Below are 18193 nucleotides of genomic sequence, written 5' to 3'. Positions count from 1 at the left end.
TCCCTGGTTTCGATTCCCATCAAATCATAAATTCATAATAATTTTGCTAATATTTCTCCATTCAATTCAAAATCCCCAAATTTTCCTCCAAAATTCAATCAATTCAATGTACAACACCTCAACTACAAACCCTAGCGTCTCAATGCCGATCTCCGACGACGATTCCGACGAATATTCCGGCAGAATCAGACGACCTCGAGCTCGTAGAAAGCGTAACAAGTTCCGATCCAAAACCGAGTTGACTCGTCGACTCGTCCGGCAACTCGCCAAGTGGTGGCCCCTCATTGTCTTCCTCCTTGCCATGGCATTGCTCGTGTTCGAAGCTTCTCGACTCGGTCGACGGCCGAGTCGCGAGTCTAGTGATTTGAGTTCCGAGTTCACTCGGTCGAAGCCGGGTTTCGCCATTGTTAAGAACAGTAATCTTAATCGCCTTGATCATACGTATCATACCGTCGCCGGTGTTAAGGAACGTAAGTTGATCATCAAGTTAAATTTTGCAGAATTTTTGATGATTAGGTTTTGTATTTTACTATAATTTGAATTTTCGCCTAAAATTTCGTTGTTGAATGTGATGTGATTTGTATTATTTTGTTAAAATTGTGTGAATTAGAAGGCCGAATCAAAAAAAAAAAAATTGTAGGATTTGTTTGCTGCTTTGAGCTCTTGGTTGGCTGTGTTTTGTTGCTGAAGATAATGAAAGGAGGTTAATGAATGTGTACCGGCGTATTAGGCGCTTAAGGAGACGAGATAATGTGTGTTGTCGTTGATTAAAATAAGTATTGTTGTGGGGTGAGGTGGGGTATTGTTGTGGATAAGGTGATTAAAATAAGTATAAAATTTTACTAAATAAGGAAATAGGGAAGTTTACGTAGAATAGGAGGCAGTAGTTTTTAAAAAAGCGCCTTGGACATGCCTCTAGACGCCAGTATCATTGAGTCACTAGCTCAAACGCCTAGTGGTACCATTAGCTGCTAAATGAGACGAGGATAATTGTGTCGTCTTTCCAAACCTTAGTTTAAAAGATTGTGCCTTGGACACTCCTAGATGCGTCACTCCTAGATGCGTCTCCTGCGTTGGTTCTGAAAGATTGCTTTGGCCATGTGTATGAGTCACTAGCTCCAACGCGCAGTGGTGTATTTGGTGCTAAATGAGACGAGAATATTTATGTCGTTGTTTCAAGTTTTGGTTTAAAAATGCATCGTTGGGTTGTAACTTTTGAGACATTGCTAGGGAAATATTCTTGCTGGAAAGCCATTTTCTGATCATTTTCAAACAAATGTGTTTGCCGATGATGTTTTTATATATACATGTCAGGATTTTTTAGTGAGGAGATTTTACCTTGATGTTTTGCTTCCTACAGTTGCTTTTTTTTAATCCTTTCTCATTGTCTTTGTCAGGCTGCTTGCCGCTCCTGCCTCCTGAAGAGCTTGATCATCTAGATATCCCTGTGGAGAGGAGCCCAATAGGTCGTGTAAAGAATGTTGTATACATAACAGAAGATAACAATCCTTATTCAAGAGAGAATTCCTCCTTGTCCGAGCAAGAAAAAGGATCTGGGAGGTTTAATTTATTTACAGGGTATCAAACATTACAACAGAGGAAGAGAAGTTTCGAGGTCTGAGCTGCATCTCAATTTTACGCTTGTGCTGTGCTATTAGAAGTTAACTATAAGCCTTTGATTATTTGTGTAGTCGTTCTGTTTTGGCTTTTTGATTAACTTGCGGTCCTGAAGCAATTTCAAACTCACATTTTTAGATGGATTTTCTGCATGCTTTTGTGCCCTATCACGAGAATTCTTGTGGATGAATTCAGGAGCTTGATTTTCCGCAATATTCACACTGTGTGTTTCATATGCAGGTCATTGATACTCCTATGGTGCATTGTGGTTTCTATAGTGGAGGTGGAGGGTTTAAGATTTCGGATGAGGACAAGAAGTACATGCAAACCTGCAAGGCCGTCGTGTCTACTTGTGCGTTCGGTGGCGGAGATGATCTTTATCAGCCTATCGGGATGTCTAATGCTTCCCTTCAAAAGGTTAAATCCATTTTTTTGCAAGGCACTGATGTGTTAAATCACTATGAATCCCCCTCTCATTTGTTAACTATCTTCTTTCAGGTATGCTATGTCGCTTTCTGGGATGCAGTTACCCTTTCAACGCAAGAAACCCAAGGGAATAAAGTTGGGGAGAATCATTATATTGGCAAGTGGAGGGTTGTTATTGTGAACAACCTCCCTTTTGCAGATCAACGTCTGAATGGCAAAATCCCCAAGGTACTGCAACTTTCCGTTCTGGTTATGTTCAACAAAATCTGATGAAGTCTTTTGCAGCTCCATAAAATAATAATGAAATATACCTAGCACTCATTACATCCTTAAGTTTAAATCTTTTAAATCTCGAGTTTCTTATCATTGCTTACATGTATTTTTTTTTACGTTTTCTTCAAGTGCTTCAGGGTTTCTATGCGATAAAGATATGCCCCAAAGATTAAAGGGAAAATTTTATCGCACGGCAATTAGGCCGGCCCTACTTTACGGCTCCTAGTGTTGGGCCGTGAAACATTGTCACATTCAAAAGATGAGTGTGGCGGAGATGCGCATGTTGAGGTGGATGTGCGGACATACAAGGAAAGATCGGTTAAAGAATGAGGTGATTAGGGAAAAGGTAAAAGTGGCGCCAATAGAGGACAAGATGATGGAAAACCGACTAAGATGGTTTGACCATGTGAGAAGGAGACCTATGGACGCACCAGTTAGGAAGTTAGGAGGCTGGAGACTTGGAGAACAGAAAAGGTCCCTAGAAGCAGAGGAAGACCGAGACAGACATGGTTGAGAGTGATAGAGCACGATATGAGAGTTCTGGGGCTTGAGGAGAGTATGGTGACGGAGAGGGCACAATGGAGGGAAAGGATACATGTGGATTTTTAGTATTTGATGTTTTTTGACAGATTTAGTGTTTTTTTATTTATTTAATTTAAAGAAATTAATTTATTTATTTTTCTCTCCTTTATTACACACTTTTTCAACAACTACTTTCTTATAGATTTTACCTGGTTCATTCCGGATCCTTAACTCTATTTTCGGTTTTTAAAAATCGTTTTCATCTTTTCTCTCGATTTAAATTTTAAGTTTTTATAAAAGAAAGACGGAATTCGATTTTAAAACCCCTAAGTTCACCTTGACTTTCCATTACATTTTCGCTCTCCCTTTTTGTTTTTCATCTTCCCTTTTTTATTCGCATTTTGAGGCGTGCGTTCACCCATGGACGGTTCGAAAGGATGATTCATGTCAGCCGACCCCAAATCATTTTGGGATTAAGGCTCTGATGTTGTTGTTTGTTGTTGTTGTTTCTTCAAGTGCAACTTTAGGCACTTGACGAATGGAAATGGATGCTAGTGTCCTACACTCTAATAGTTCTACAGTTCTACACATCTATCCCCTCTGCCCCCACGAATGGAAATGGATGCTAGTCTTGAACTTTTACCTCCACTTGTATGTGCTTACATAAAAAGCCCATCGATATGTTAAACCTATACAAATTTGCAGGAAGGGGGAGGTATTTTGAGGTCTAATAACATATTGCCAAGATTTTTTTCCACTGTTGTTGATATGCTCAGAATTCAGAAATATCTAGTGGATTGGGTAAACTTGAATAGTGTTTCGTCACGATTATATTGATTCCAATTTGATAGGCAAGGCTTATTATCAATAAGAATATCTTAATTACTTAGTATTGAGGTGCTTACAGAGAGTATATATTTGGGACTTGCTGCTTAATGTTTAAAATCTCAAAAACAATTATTGATGAAAATACAAAAAGATCAATCAATCACATTTTTGGTGTGGATGTGACTTTGAATGCTCTTAAAATTCTAATTCAACTGTACTTTTCTTTTATTTGTGTGAGTTCTAGCAACGGATTGTGTGGAGCATGAATTTTGCTGTCAGCTTATAGTTCTAAGATATTAGATAAGTTTTTGTCATACTGTCCATTGATCTGAAAGTAAGTAACAAAGAAGTAGCTACAGGATAGTCGGAAGGGAATGAGAGTTGGAGATCTTTTGTATCTTGGTTAGCCTTTCTCTATTATAGTATCATTAAACCGTGGGTTTTGGTGCTATCTCCCTGCCTCCTATAGCTTCTGGTTCTGAAGTCTTTAGTCTACCATTCTGATACTTGAGTTCCTCTCAAATGTTGTGCTTTGCTGAACGATCTCTTCTGTATCTTGGTTAGTCTGTGACTCTATGATAGTTGAACCTTCTGTTTCTGTGCTTCATTTAACCTAATGCTTCATATTGCTTCCGGTTTTGAATTATTGTGAGTTGTGACTATCACATGCGATATTATCTCTCTCTTTCTTTTTCTCAATTCGTGGCGCTGTAATAAACAAAATCAGTTGTACCTTCTTTAATTTATTTTATGTAGAAATGAAGTTAACAACCCTTTTCTGCTTGTGATACCTGTAGATGTTGGCCCATCGCTTGTTCCCGAACGCACAATATTCTATATGGGTTGATTCAAAGTCGCAGTTTAGGAGGGATCCTTTAGGCGTTTTGGAAGCTCTATTGTGGCGGTCGAAGTCTGTTATTGCAATTTCACAACATGGCGCTCGCAGTAGTGTATATGATGAGGCCAAGGCTGTTGTCAAGAAAAACAAAGCGACCCCAGAAGAAGTAGAGGTTCAAATAACCCAATACCATCATGATGGGCTTCCTGAAGACAAGAGGTTTAATGGAAAAAAAGGTATACCCTTGCTTTGATCCTTCAGACTTCAGAGCTGGTAACATCTGACAATTTGAAATTCAAAAGTAATGTCTGTAGTAGTCATGCTCGTTAAATGTGTTGCAACGGATAGAAAGCCAAATAGTCATCTTACGGTCGTCTTAGGCTTCTATTGGAACTTCCTGTGCATGTTATTCCAAAATTCTGTTTTTAAGAGATCAGCTTTCATTACATATCAAAATCAGACAAGTACAGAATTAGCATGAACACTAAGCTGCAAATAATCTTTGTTTTTTTATATTTGTCTTTGAAGATGAATTTTTGATTGCTTACTAATCCATTTTTTTTTTTTTTTCTTGATTCAGCTCTAGCTGAAGCTTCTATCATTGTTAGGGAGCATACACCCTTGAGCAACATGTTCATGTGCCTATGGTTTAATGAAGTGGTTCGGTTTACATCCCGAGATCAGCTAAGCTTTCCTTATGTTCTTTGGCGACTGAAGATCGTGGATGACATTAATATGTTCCCAGTTTGTACACGGAAAGATCTTGTTAACAGTATGGGACACATACGCAAGGCCAAACCATTAGTAAAGTGAAGCCAACCTTTTAATCTGTCAAGCATTCAAGCTTTTTCTGAAGCCTCATAGAACTGTACGGGTTTTCCAGTAGCAGCAAGCATGAATCTGCAGTTTATTACTGACGAGGGTTCAACATTCTCTCTGGCCCTTACCGACATATGCCTTGCACTTGCTCCTTGCTACTATCCTTCAGCCTTTTTAACTATCACAGAAAATACGGGAGAAGGGCAAGGAATCAGAAGAGCTGTAAAGATTATTTGAAGTATATACAAATTTATTTATTCTTTTAGATAGTGACTTGGGTTAGAGTCCCCTTTGAGATTAGTTTAGTTGTCACGGACTGATGGCAGTTAGGTGGTAACTCAATGCTTATGGAGTTTTTGTGGATCAATGTATTGAGGGATACATGTAACATTGGAAGAAATGCATTATTCTGCCTTTCTTTAGCTTCTTTTAAATTATACTCGTATATTTTTTCGATGTTGACTTCCAAATTGTATAACTTCCATGTTTTGACTCTATGCCATATGTCAGCCGTTGCATTGTTGTACGTTCTTGTTCTGTGTTTAACATCTTAATTGTTTGTCACTCTATTTTTGTATATCTTTGAATGATTTTTCATCTTCAGTCTACTGATCTCAATTTGTAAGCTATCATTAATCATTTCCGTTGTTCCTTCCAGAGATTTATTGTGGGATGAATCGAGCTCTTGCTAGATGTGGACGATAGCTTGCTTCCTAAAGTTATCTATGCGTTTGAGCTGACGGATCTCCATTTGTTTGAGGTGTGTTTTGATAATTCAGCTCTTTATTACGATGTTCTTGACTTCTTGCAATCTGCGTTGAATTTTTGTTCGGACTAAAATGTTTTTCTTAGTTGGTGAAATCTTGATGTCATTGCAATTTTGCAAGGTCCTGGTCACTACTTTCTTCTCTGTTTTAATTTCTTTCTGCATGTTTTGACTCCTGATTCTTTCCGCCTTTGTCTTATCATACATTTCATGTGTTGACAATTGCGGCTTTGGGATTAATAAGTCGCTATGTTTACACGTTCTACGGAATCCTTGAAAATAATATTTCACTCTAGCATTGTAGTGATGATGAGCAATAATAGGGGCTTAGAGGCTTGAGTGCTGGCCAGGCCAAGGGTGCTATGGCCAGCGCAGGCGTGCTTAGACAAGCCTAAGCATGCCCTAACAGGCCAAGCGTGCCATGCCTGATGTGTTGACGGCATTTGACACCATTTAAGCTCAAGTTCTAATTTTATATCACAAGATAGCCGTCTAAGAAACTCCGACATGCATTCATTTGAAACCAGTTAGTCGAGTCTGAGTATCATAGCTTCCACGTCCACCACCAAATAATCCTAAGAAATTAGGCTACCCGAGATTTCACCCTTCTTTCCCAAACTTCAATTTTCTTGAAAAACTGATAATCGTATTTGCCAATCCAACGGACTGTTAATTGATAGGCTTAACGTTCCTCTATCTCGTGCTAGTTACAGCATGCTATGAATTTCTTTCTTCTTAGGATTTGTAAGGGTACGCAAGTTTGGCATCATTTCCTAAAATAAATTCTTTTTATTCTAATTTTCTGTTTATTTTTTTTATCTTTCTTTCGGGTGATATGTCCACAAACTCCTTGTTGAAAAATGACAGAGTAACCTCTTGTTTTGAATTCTTAAGACGCCGAAAGGCGAGAACTGAGAGGGATCGAGTTTACTTAAGCAGTTAAGTTAAGCACGAATGGCTCAAAAGAGGTCTGGAGCCTGGCCACGATGAGGCCGTAGCTTCTAATTTTGTAAGTTATAACCTGAAAGCTTTGTAGTGGCTAGTAGGCTATACTATAGCATTTGAACCTCATCTCCCTCTATTTTTATTTCACTTCAAACCGTCATTTAGTTTGTGTTTCACTGTTTCTTGCCTTAATTTGTCATTTCATTCTAACAAACTTTTAATAACTTTTAGGGAAAATGCACGTGGTGCCCTTGAAGTTTCGATTTTTGCCCGAAATACCCAATTTTATGTTCCGGAAATCTTTGAGAGGCTATAATTCGTGTCTACGAATTCAGAAAATGATAATTTTTTTTTCAAATCGATTATCTTTTCGAGAATTACGATTTGAAAAAAAAAATTATCGTATTTGGATCCCGTGGCTAGGAGTTTTTGTACGTCAAAGTTTTTTTTAATGAACAAACTTAAAGTGACCATATCTCTCGCTCACGAATTCCAAACTCGACAATTTTTTTTTTCAAGTCGTAGTTCTCGAAATGATAATCAATTTGAAAAAAAAATCGTCACTTTCTGAGTTCGTAAACACGAGTTATAGTCTCTTAATGTTCTCTAGATCAAAAAATTGGGTATTTCGGGCAAAACATCAAAGTTGAAGGGCACCGCGTGCATTTTCCCTAACTTTTATATTAGAAATAGAAACTAATATCACAACAACTAACAATGTTTGTCTGTGTTCCTTTTGTAGTTTGTACACCCCTTATTTTGTAGTTGAAGGGTCTTACAAGTTACAACCGGTATTAATAACAACCAGATTATTTTTGTTTATTTTTGTTTCAGTTAGTCTTCCTTGAGATGGATAGCTATCTTATGAGTAGAACTGTCAAATACTAACTCATATAGGTAGCTGAGAGAGAGAGTTTGTCATTCCCTAGTCCCTACGCATTATGCTTTTCGTCTGATCTACCTATTTGGCCTGTTTTACGTTTAGACTGATATGTCCGTTTAACAAGAATTTGTTTAGCAAAATTACTGAGTCGGATTTTGAGTTAGCCAAGTTACTTTCTAAACGAGCTCGATTCTTTTTACAAAATTAACTTGCAAACGAGTTCAGTAACTTTCACGTCGTTGTAATTACAAGTTTACAACAGACTTAGGACCTTTCGACCCTTTTTCTGCGCTACTGCAAGCATAACAATCACTCCTATAAACAAGCAGGGAGGGAGGCTGCTGTACACTGTCGCAGTTGAACAGTTGCACGTTTGTGTCGTGCATTCAAGGTTCAGTGTACAGAACTGTTAGGATTGATTATTAGATTCAGTAATTATTGGGTGAGACGAGACGGTTTTATATCGTTAGATGGTCCCATTCTGTGAAAAAAGAACTCATTTTTAGCAATAAATGATTAGTTTTTCTACAAAATGGACCGTCTCACGGGGATATGGATCCTCTCCATTTCCTTTCTCTCCATTTCCTCTCACAATCTTTTTAAATAATAATTTCCCCTTTCACCCTCATTTTCCTTTATATTTATGCGTAAATTTAAAACCATTAGATTGTTGTTAAAATGCGATCCGAACCATTGATAGGAACTTCCCTCTCCATTTCTCTTTAGGAAATGGAGAGAAAATGGACTCGTCTCACGGTATAAGACCGTCTTATTATATATGAGTAATTTGTGATTTGTGTATTAGATTAAGTTGATATATTGGCCCACATAATGGAATCCACGCTTGAAAACACTGAAGAGTGCTGAATTAAAGAAACAATAAGCATGTGAAATTTAAATCCACATCACAAGGTAAGAAAGAGCACATGCCTAAACTGCTCATTTTCAGCATCTGTTCAACTCTGGTGCTTGTCTCTGTCCTTTGTGTTGTTTCTATGCTACAGCCTACAGCAAAGTAAAATGGGGAGTACCAACATATCGTGAACTGTGCCTATTCTTGTTGGCTCAAATACCGTCCCGGTCATTTCTTTACGTTATCCTTATTTGGATGTTTTGGATGTTTTAGGTATTTTCGTGCGTTATTCTTATTTGGATGTTTTAGTTATTCTCTTGCGTTTTTGTTTTAGATATGTTAAATTACTTTCAATCCAAATTGTTTTTGACCGTCTTCAGCTTGTGACCTCTCACAACCCCTCTCCCAACCCCCACTTGCCTTCACGCTTGCTCTTTGTAAAAGGTCTCTTTGAAGATGCGGATTTTATCCGTCTTCAATGAGAATTTGTGAATTACTTTTCAATCTCATGTGCATGCTATTTTTTATACTTTAAGCACTCCTTGAAGAGATTTTTCTTTCTTTGGTATTTATGTCAAAAGTAAACGAAAATTAAATATCCGTGGTAGAAGAATAACAGTGATTGATGGAAAAAGATTATTACGGTTAACACGTATTTGTGATATGTAAAGTTACGTTTCAATTTCATGTGCATGCTACGGAGTATTTTTTTATACTTTAAGCATTTCTTAAAAATTTTTCTTCCTTCTTTGGTATTTATGTCAAAAGTAAACGAAAAATAAATATCCTTGGTAGAAGAAGTAACAGTGATTGATGGAAAAAGATGATTACGGTTAACACGTATTTGTGATAGATAAAACATGTCGAGGGTTTGTGATTAAGTAGGTTGTGTATTCGAATTCTCTTCCTTGTTATTCAATTAATCTTGTGCTTTATTTTTCTAACTAAAATTGGTTAGGAATTAATGAATTATGACTGAAATTAGTAGCCAAATTACAAAATTAGGAATTTTTGAGAGAACAATCCAATCCAATTTCGATGGACCGAAAATTTGCGTAATTAATTTGAATACACTATTTAATAAAAGTCACAATCCTGGAGCTTTCAGTACTTATTAACATTAATGTTCTTTTGATTGAGCCTATTAACAGATTAGCTATTGACAGTAATATTATTAATTTCATCTAGGGTTTTGAAAGATATTTTTCACAGAAAATCTCTTTTGTTGTCGATAATAGTAGAATTAATCTTTCTTTTTCAAAAGAAGCGAGTTACAATCGTTATTTCCGTGAGGCTAAAAAACCTCCGGCTTTTTGATAAACACTTATGTCTCTCTCTTTCGAGAGAGGTTAAGGGTTACTTATTTTCACTCTTGGTTTTCATTTGGAAAGATAAATAAGTACGTCATATTCTAATTAACCTATTTTATTTTCTTATTTAATGACATTAGTCTGGTCCAGAATATATAGGGTGATCATAATACCACTCGAAAATATACACACACTTAAAAACAACTTATTAAAGTTATAATTAATATTAAATAATGCTCTCACATAACGAGTGATATAAATTACCGACTTTATGATAAACACTTGTTCCTACCTCTTTTGTGATAGGTTAAAAGTCATAATGTTCACTCCTTACTTTCATCTAATAGGATGACATAAGTTTACCAAATAAATCAATCTTATTTCATTTCTTATAAAAAGACATTACGCAATAATGACATAGGTTCATATAATAATCGACATCACACATTTTTTTTTTATTTGATGCAAAGAGATCCAACAAGGCGACATGTATGTTAATGGGGTTTAAACTCAGGCTATAAAAACCACCTTTTATAACTTCACCAATTAAACTAATTAACATCTGTTGATGTTAATATGTTATCGTTTCCCGGTATTTTTTTTTTTTTGTGTAAACCATCCGGTTTAATCCGGATTTGAGCCGGGTAGGACCACTAGGGCGATAAAGTTTTCCTTCATGAGTTTTAAACTGCTGCGTTTTCAGGGCTCGAACACGAGATCTCTGTTTAAGTTAAAACAACCCCTTACCAGTTGATCTAAGTGCTCATGAATATCGTTTTCCGATACGTAAGGTGGCTAAATTTGTGATAGTTGGAAGTTGGAACTTGGACGGAGATTGACTAGACTTTGATGTTTCAAGACTTTGAACACAACTCTACCAACTTTAAAACAAACAAGGCAACACGAGCCATGTTTGATTCATTGCGGCCTTGGACGGCAATCATATACTCGTGTGTACGGACACCAATCCCTTTGACTTTTCTTTTTAAGAAAATCCGTTTTGGCAATTTTATATACTACCTCCCGGTCCGTCAATTATTATCTATTTCCTTTTTGAGGTATCAGTCAATTGTTATCTATTTCTATTTTTGGTATATTTACACAAGACCTTAGAAGCAGGTAAGTGTTTTCTCTCTTTTTTGTCATTTCTTTATCTTTGTGTCAAAACGAATAGATAACAAATGAATGAGATGGAGGGAGTACTTCAAATATGTCCTACACTACTATCTTAGAGCATCCGCAAAGCTGGGAACTTACCTCCCCAAATGCCATCTCTCTCATCAAATGGGGATCCTCACCATTGCACATACCTCTCCATAATATGAGGTTCCACCGTTTTTAGGGGAGGTCTCCAAAGAAAAAGTAAGGTTAATTTGTATACTTTTTGAGAGGTTTCCAAATTTTTAGGTGTAAATTAATATTGTTGGGGAGCCCCATTGTTGCATAGATGTAGATTTAAATTAGGGAGGGTAGATAGAAAAGTTAGTAGAAAATGAGATGGACGAATAAGAGAAAGAGAGAGAAAATATGGGGCACCTCACCTTTGCAGATGCTCTTATTAGTTAGTACGGAGTATTACACAATCACGGGTACTCTTCAATAGTACACGTACTAATTTTAGGGTCCTCACTCCTCCCTAGTCCCTACCCCTAGTCCTTATGTTTGATGGTACGAAAATTAAATGCCCTTATTCGGATCGAAGTTATATGAGCTGAATAGAATTTATTTATAGGATTATTGAATTAAATTTATAGAAACTGAATTAAAACAAAATGAAAAGTAAAAATGAACTAAAGTGAATTTAATTTAATTTATTGGGGCCTGAACTCAACCAAAGTGCACTGAAAAAGACGAGGCTAACAGGCTAAATCGAGGTTCAAAGGTTGTAGTTGAGGGATTTGCAAGGATTTAAGGCATTGCGTTTTAGTTCAGAAGTTTAGGCGATAATAAACATATATATGTTCATTGTTTATGTAAATGAAACACACTTTGATACTCCTATTAGTTAATTAGTTACACGAGGAGTTTAAACTCGTATGTTTATAAATGGGAAAATATTTTACAATGACAAAACTACATGATTTTGAAAATTTGTCGCATAAGACCGGTTTGAGAGATTTGGGATTCTCATATTTAAGCTAATTTAATGAGAGACTGTCTCCACTAATTTAGTAAGAGATATAATAGGGAAAAAATAATTCAGTGGGTCTCTCATCCCATCTTATGCAACAAGGATCCTCTCCATTTCTTTTCTCTCCATTTCCTCTCACAAACCCATTTAATAATATTATCTCATCTAACTCTATTAACCCTTTATTTTTATGTATAAATCGTGAACCGTTCGATGTTGATACGATACAATCTTAGCCGTTGATAGGTAATGGCCTCTCCATTTCTTTTTAGGAAATGGAGAGAATTTTGGCTCCATCTTATGTGGGGTCTTTCAATAACGCTATTGAGAGACCGTCTCTCTGATGTTTTTGTGTTTAAACTTGCAGTAATTAATTCATCGAGCTTTGTTATCTGTGAGAAGACTGTCTCAAATTTTCTTCTCAGTCAAAATTAAAACTGGTGGTTCTGCCTTAATCAATGATTTGTTTATTTTAGTAACGTTATTACGCCCTTTGTCTCAAGCTTTGGCTAGATCAATGATCATTTACTTGTTCGCAAGGCTAGATTTTAGTGGTTAATATTTGGGTAAAATTTTCAAAAGGACTCAAGTTAAAGTCTCTCTAAAAGTAATTTTGTGAAAGTTTATGGCCTGCGGTTATGCCTTCTAAATTTCGATCTTATCACTCTTAAGGTGACTTTCCTAGTATACGTGGTGTGCAGGCTATTACGTATATCCGGAGGTTACCCAATGCGCGCCAAAGGTAGCAACTGCGGATCCCCTTGTCATATAAAAATGATTATTTACTTTGTATTTACATCAATACCTCCATTGTATGCTCTTAAAATACCTACTGAAATACGGAAGTTAGATTGAATGATAATCTACAAGACTTATAAAGTTAAATCAACTTTATTAAAGCAATTTAATTGAATTAGAGTTTTGGTCATTCTTACTTCAATCTTATCTCAACTACAACAAAATTCTTTCTAATTTTCATATAACAATAAAAATTCCACAAAGTTTAGAGAAGAGTATAAACTATAAACTTATCAAACTTCACAAAAAAACATGAATTTCTTACTTAAATTTTAGTCAATATATCACATTCCAACCTCCTTCCTCATAATCCCAATAGTAACTCTCTTTATTCACAATGTTAAACTCGACATGAATCTGCTAAATTTGAAATTGACCCAACCTGAACTCGATTCCGTTGATCCGTTTGCCAGATGTAAACCAAATGCAATACTCCCTCTATTTTTTATATATGACTTTCTCACATTTCGAGATACTCCCTTCTCTCTTCAATATCTCTTAAAATATAAGACTAATTATTATGATATATATACTCATACTCCCTCCATTATTTTATATATGACGTTTTCGTTTTACGAGGTAAGTCTTTGACTTTGATTTTTATGAAAAAATATTCTAGAAAAAATTATAAAAATCATATAGTTAGATTCGTCATGAAATTTGTTTTCATAAGAGTATACATTTCATATTATTAGTTCATATATTTTGAGAGATATTGAAGAGAGAAGTGACTGTCTCGAAATGTGAGAATGACATATATAAAAAACTGGAGGGAGTATGAAATAGTTTTTCGTAAGGAATTTAATGGTAACATTTTTATAATTTTTGAACAAATATATTTATCTAAATATTAAAGTCAAAGGCTTACCTCATAAATGTAAAACGTCATATATTAAAAAATGGAGAAAGTATTATTTAACTCGTTTTAATTGTAAGACAGATACAACCGTCTTAAAACAACGAACCGAGACTTACGAAGTTACCTACTTCACAAAAAAACATGAATTTCTTACTTAAATTTGAGTCAATAATACATTCCAACCTCCTTCCTCGTTGAAAAGAGCATTACACCAACAACAACATATCCGTCCACCTTTATACTAATCAAAAATCCAAAAAATCATACTCTAAATTTTACACACATTTGACCACTATTTTATCAAATTTTGTTGCCTATTTATTATGTGTTTCATTTTCAACACTTCCCTCATTCCCCATTATTCATTTATTCTTTCTTTCATTCATTTCATTCATTACTCTTTTTCATACACCGTCCGGCCGTTTTCTCCTTCCACTCATTTCTTTTGCCATTAACATTAAAGCACGAGTCACTACTTTCATATCTCTATATATATCTCCACTTTCAAACCCACTTACACAAAATCGTACATCATATCATATCGTATCATATCATATACTGGTTGTCATACCAAACAAAAAAATAAAAAAATAAATGGCTTTTGTTTCTCATTTAATCACAACTTCGTCATCACTAGGCATTCAAAACCCAGTGTTACAGCATGTGAGTGTTCCACATCGACGACAAAGGGTATTCGCTACGGTAGCGATTCCGTCAAGTACGGAATCGGCCGAGTCGAAACACCTTCCAATTAGGAAGATCCCGGGTGACCGGGGTCTTCCTATTGTCGGTCCAATACTGGACCGACAAGACTATTTTTACAAACAAGGAAGGGAAGAGTTTTTCAAATCAAGGATACAAAAATACAAGTCAACAGTTTTCAGAGTCAACATGCCACCTGGACCAACCATATCAAAGGAATCAAACGTCGTCGTTTTACTCGATGGTAAGAGTTTCCCAACTCTTTTTGACATTTCTAAGGTTGAAAAAAAAGACCTATTTACGGGTACATTTATGCCGTCCGTTGAATTAACGGGCGGATACCGAGTACTATCGTACCTCGACCCGTCCGAACCAAATCACGAAAAATTAAAACAACTTATGTTCACTTTATTAAAATCAACCCGACAACGGGTTCTCCCAGAATTCGAGTCGAGTTATTCCGAGTTTTTTGACCAATTGGAAAATGAATTATCGACCCACGGTAAAGCCAAATTTAATGATGCTAATGATCAAGCCGCATTTAATTTTTTAGCTCGGGCTTGGTTCGGAGCTAATCCACTCGACTCGGAACTCGGGTCGAGTGGGCCTGGGATTATTTCTAAATGGGTTTTATTCCAATTAGGCCCATTACTCAATCTTGGGCTACCCAAATGCATTCAAGAGCTCACAATTCATAGTTTTCGTTTACCACCAAAATTAATAAAAAAAGATTACCAAAAACTGTACAATTTTTTTTACCAAAATAGTCCCGGTTTATTAGAAGAGGCCGCTAAACTCGGAATATCACGTGACGAAGCATGTCACAACTTATTGTTCGCCACGTGTTTTAATTCTTTTGGTGGGATGAAAATATTTTTTCCTAATATGATCAAACAAATCGGTCGGGCCGGGGTGAAATTACATCGCCGGCTCGCTGAAGAAGTCCGGTCCGTGGTCCGGTCCAATGGTGGAAAAGTTACTATGATGGGTACAGAGCAAATGCCGTTATTAAAATCAGTTGTTTACGAGGCGCTTCGGATTGAGCCACCTGTCAGTTCGCAATACGGTCGAGTTAAGAATGATATGATTATTGAGTCGCATGACGCGGCTTTCGAGGTTAAAAAGGGTGAATTATTATACGGGTTCCAGCCGTTTGCGACTAGGGACCCGAAAATATTTGAGAAGGGGGATGAATTTGTTCCGGACCGGTTTATTGGTGAGGAAGGGGAAAAATTATTGAAACATGTGTTGTGGTCCAATGGACCGGAAAATGAAAGCCCAACGGTTCATAATAAACAATGCGTTGGAAAAGACTTTGTCGTGTTGGTTGCCAGGTTATTGTTGGTTGAGTTATTTATGAGGTACGATTCATTTGAGATCGATGTTAAAAATTCGCCTTTGGGTTCGAATGTTACTGTTACGTCTCTTAAACGTGCTACATTTTAAGGCGATTTTATTGATATTATTATTTGAGTAAATAATGTTCTCGGTAGGGTAATAATTCTTTTAAAAGCGAGATGGTGACGTTTTTTTTTTTTTTTGGTGTGATAATTAATGTAGTGGGATTATTTTTGAGAAACTTGTAAGTCTTGTTTTTATGCTGTTGGACATGGCCCTGCCCAAATGCAACTAAGTTTTTAGCAACAATAGTAATGCATTTCACTATCGTGGGGTTTAGTCTCAACTATAATAATTGTCTTTTTGTCGGTTTTTTTTTGTAGCGTTCATTTTTTTTTTGTGGCGATTTATGTACAGTCTATCAAATACGAATTTCTATTTTACTGTGTTCTTCCCACTTCACGAATACATGAATGAATACTTGTAAAACGGAAAAAAACGTGAAAAAACGAAGATTTGACACCGGGGGTTGGGTTGAAGATGGTCCCGATAACCAAGCATCGTCCCAAAACCGTATGCTATGTGCATTAGACATTTATAATTTAGACCATTACCGACACATTATTTCAGCCCTCGAACCCATGAACTTGCGCTAACTACCCCTAGACAATCTTACGCCGATCCTGATCGTGTTTCTTATTTTAAATCGCGATTTTAACTACTATAGAGTAGTATAATTCACAACATAGATACAATCTTACAAGTACGCGTCTTATTCTTTTGTATGTTAGTAAAACGCAGTCCCGGTTCATTCAAGCAAGAGTCGGATTATTTCACCGATCATCTAAAAGGCTATAATATATTTTCACTAAGATATTATATTTCACAAATTCTTATATAAGACGACTGAAAATATAGCACGTCAAAACCAGCTCCATTTTGTGTTTTTGTTAACAAGGATAAGCCCTTTGGAAGAGCATGTACCCTGGCATTATGTCTTGTAGTTGTAGGCTAGGTCCATATATCATGGGCCTCAAAAATTGAAAGTCATGCATTTCAACACGTGCTTGAGAGGAGCAGCCAGTAGTCAAGGACATAATAGCCACAATGGAGAGGACCAGTGGCAGAATCAAGATTTGGACTTAAAAGGAACATACGGTTAATTATATAAGATATAGTCGAAGAAATTTCAGAAGAATTTAGCTAAAAATCCCAAAAATCTTGTCCGACAGAGGGGGCAAGGCCGTAAGGCCTTTGAGGGTAGAAAAATCAATTGAAGACTTAAAATTATAACTGCTCTCATAATTATGGGTGATATCTATCCACCCTAAATTATATGGACATGATAAAGTGACAAAATTTAGCCAAAGTGACTAGTTAAGATATTAGCCTAATAGTTAAGACGAAAGTATACAGGTTCAATCCTTCTTCCACATATACTTGTACTGTGATTTGTGCCTCTTTAAAACTAAAAAAAAAAAGAAAAAAAAAAAACAGTCGGCCTAAATTATTAAAAGAAAAAGTGAAAAAGAAAAAGAGTTAATCATGATTTATGGGCATGTTTCAAGCCACATATTGGGTCAAATTTGCATAGTAGTTCACCTCAGGTGAGAGCCCAACCTTTAAATGAGAGAGCATGATCAAGGTCGGTCCCATGCCGACGATAACATTATAATCACAAACAATAAGTCTCCTTATGAGTTGTGACGTATATATATATATCCGCACAAAATCTCATTGAAGACGGCGATATTCGTCACAAGCTTGTGACAGATATTATTTTCTCTCACAAAATACCCATAAGAGGTGAGTGGGGAAGCACATGGGGGTGCCCCACCTTGTCCCCTCTCCCTTTTTGTGAGAGGTCTCCCTTTTTGTGAGAGGTCTTCAGCTTGTGACGGGATTAGCCTGTCATAAGCAAGACGCTTTGATCTATCCCTCACAAATTTGTAACAGGTTATATATTATCCACTTGGGTAGATAAAACATAAATTAAAGTACCTAAAAAATCACAAAAAAATGTGTTTCTATTTATCTATGGAAGTAATATTTGACTCGTTATAAGCTTGTGATGGTCTGATGGATAGTACTGTCTTCCACGAAAATTTGTGAATCACAAAATATCTTCTTATTGAAACTTCACATTCTCAAATCTCAACTTATCATAAACATTTACACTACTTTGAGATGAAAACAACCCTACATGTAAGTACACTTGGTCTAATAAAGAAGATTTCTTAAAACTTTTGGAGTATTTGTATCAAATTAAATCTCTTAAAAAACAC

At 36.2% G+C, this 18193-nt stretch overlaps 2 protein-coding genes across 2 annotated transcripts; both read left to right on the top strand.

Moving 5' to 3' along the window:
• Window positions 1-4: 4 nt before the first annotated feature.
• On the top strand, window positions 5-5848 carry LOC141604714 (putative hexosyltransferase MUCI70). The gene is made up of 6 exons (XM_074423180.1): window positions 5-470; window positions 1398-1615; window positions 1858-2034; window positions 2116-2271; window positions 4464-4740; window positions 5085-5848. The coding sequence occupies exons 1-6, from the start codon at window positions 107-109 to the stop codon at window positions 5315-5317; spliced, it is 1425 nt and encodes a 474-aa protein (XP_074279281.1). The 5' UTR covers window positions 5-106; the 3' UTR covers window positions 5318-5848.
• An 8218-nt stretch (window positions 5849-14066) lies between these two features.
• LOC141604713 (allene oxide synthase 1, chloroplastic) lies at window positions 14067-16254 on the top strand. The gene has a single exon (XM_074423179.1). The coding sequence runs from the start codon at window positions 14463-14465 to the stop codon at window positions 16014-16016; it is 1554 nt and encodes a 517-aa protein (XP_074279280.1). The 5' UTR covers window positions 14067-14462; the 3' UTR covers window positions 16017-16254.
• The last annotated feature ends 1939 nt before the right edge of the window (window positions 16255-18193 follow it).

Source organism: Silene latifolia, chromosome 10 (genome assembly GCF_048544455.1).
Source record: "Silene latifolia isolate original U9 population chromosome 10, ASM4854445v1, whole genome shotgun sequence".
Classification (NCBI taxonomy): domain Eukaryota; kingdom Viridiplantae; phylum Streptophyta; class Magnoliopsida; order Caryophyllales; family Caryophyllaceae; genus Silene; species Silene latifolia.
Note: the sequence above shows the minus strand (reverse complement) of the source record. Positions and strands in the feature narration are given on the sequence as shown.

Coding starts and splice junctions, on each gene's coding strand:
- LOC141604714 (XM_074423180.1), top strand. CDS start 107: ATGTACAACACCTCAACTACAAACCCTAGCGTCTCAATGCCGATCTCC. Junction 471..1,397: donor CGTCGCCGGTGTTAAGGAAC/GTAAGTTGATCA, acceptor TGTCTTTGTCAG/GCTGCTTGCCGCTCCTGCCT. Junction 4,741..5,084: donor GAGGTTTAATGGAAAAAAAG/GTATACCCTTGC, acceptor TTCTTGATTCAG/CTCTAGCTGAAGCTTCTATC.
- LOC141604713 (XM_074423179.1), top strand. CDS start 14,463: ATGGCTTTTGTTTCTCATTTAATCACAACTTCGTCATCACTAGGCATT.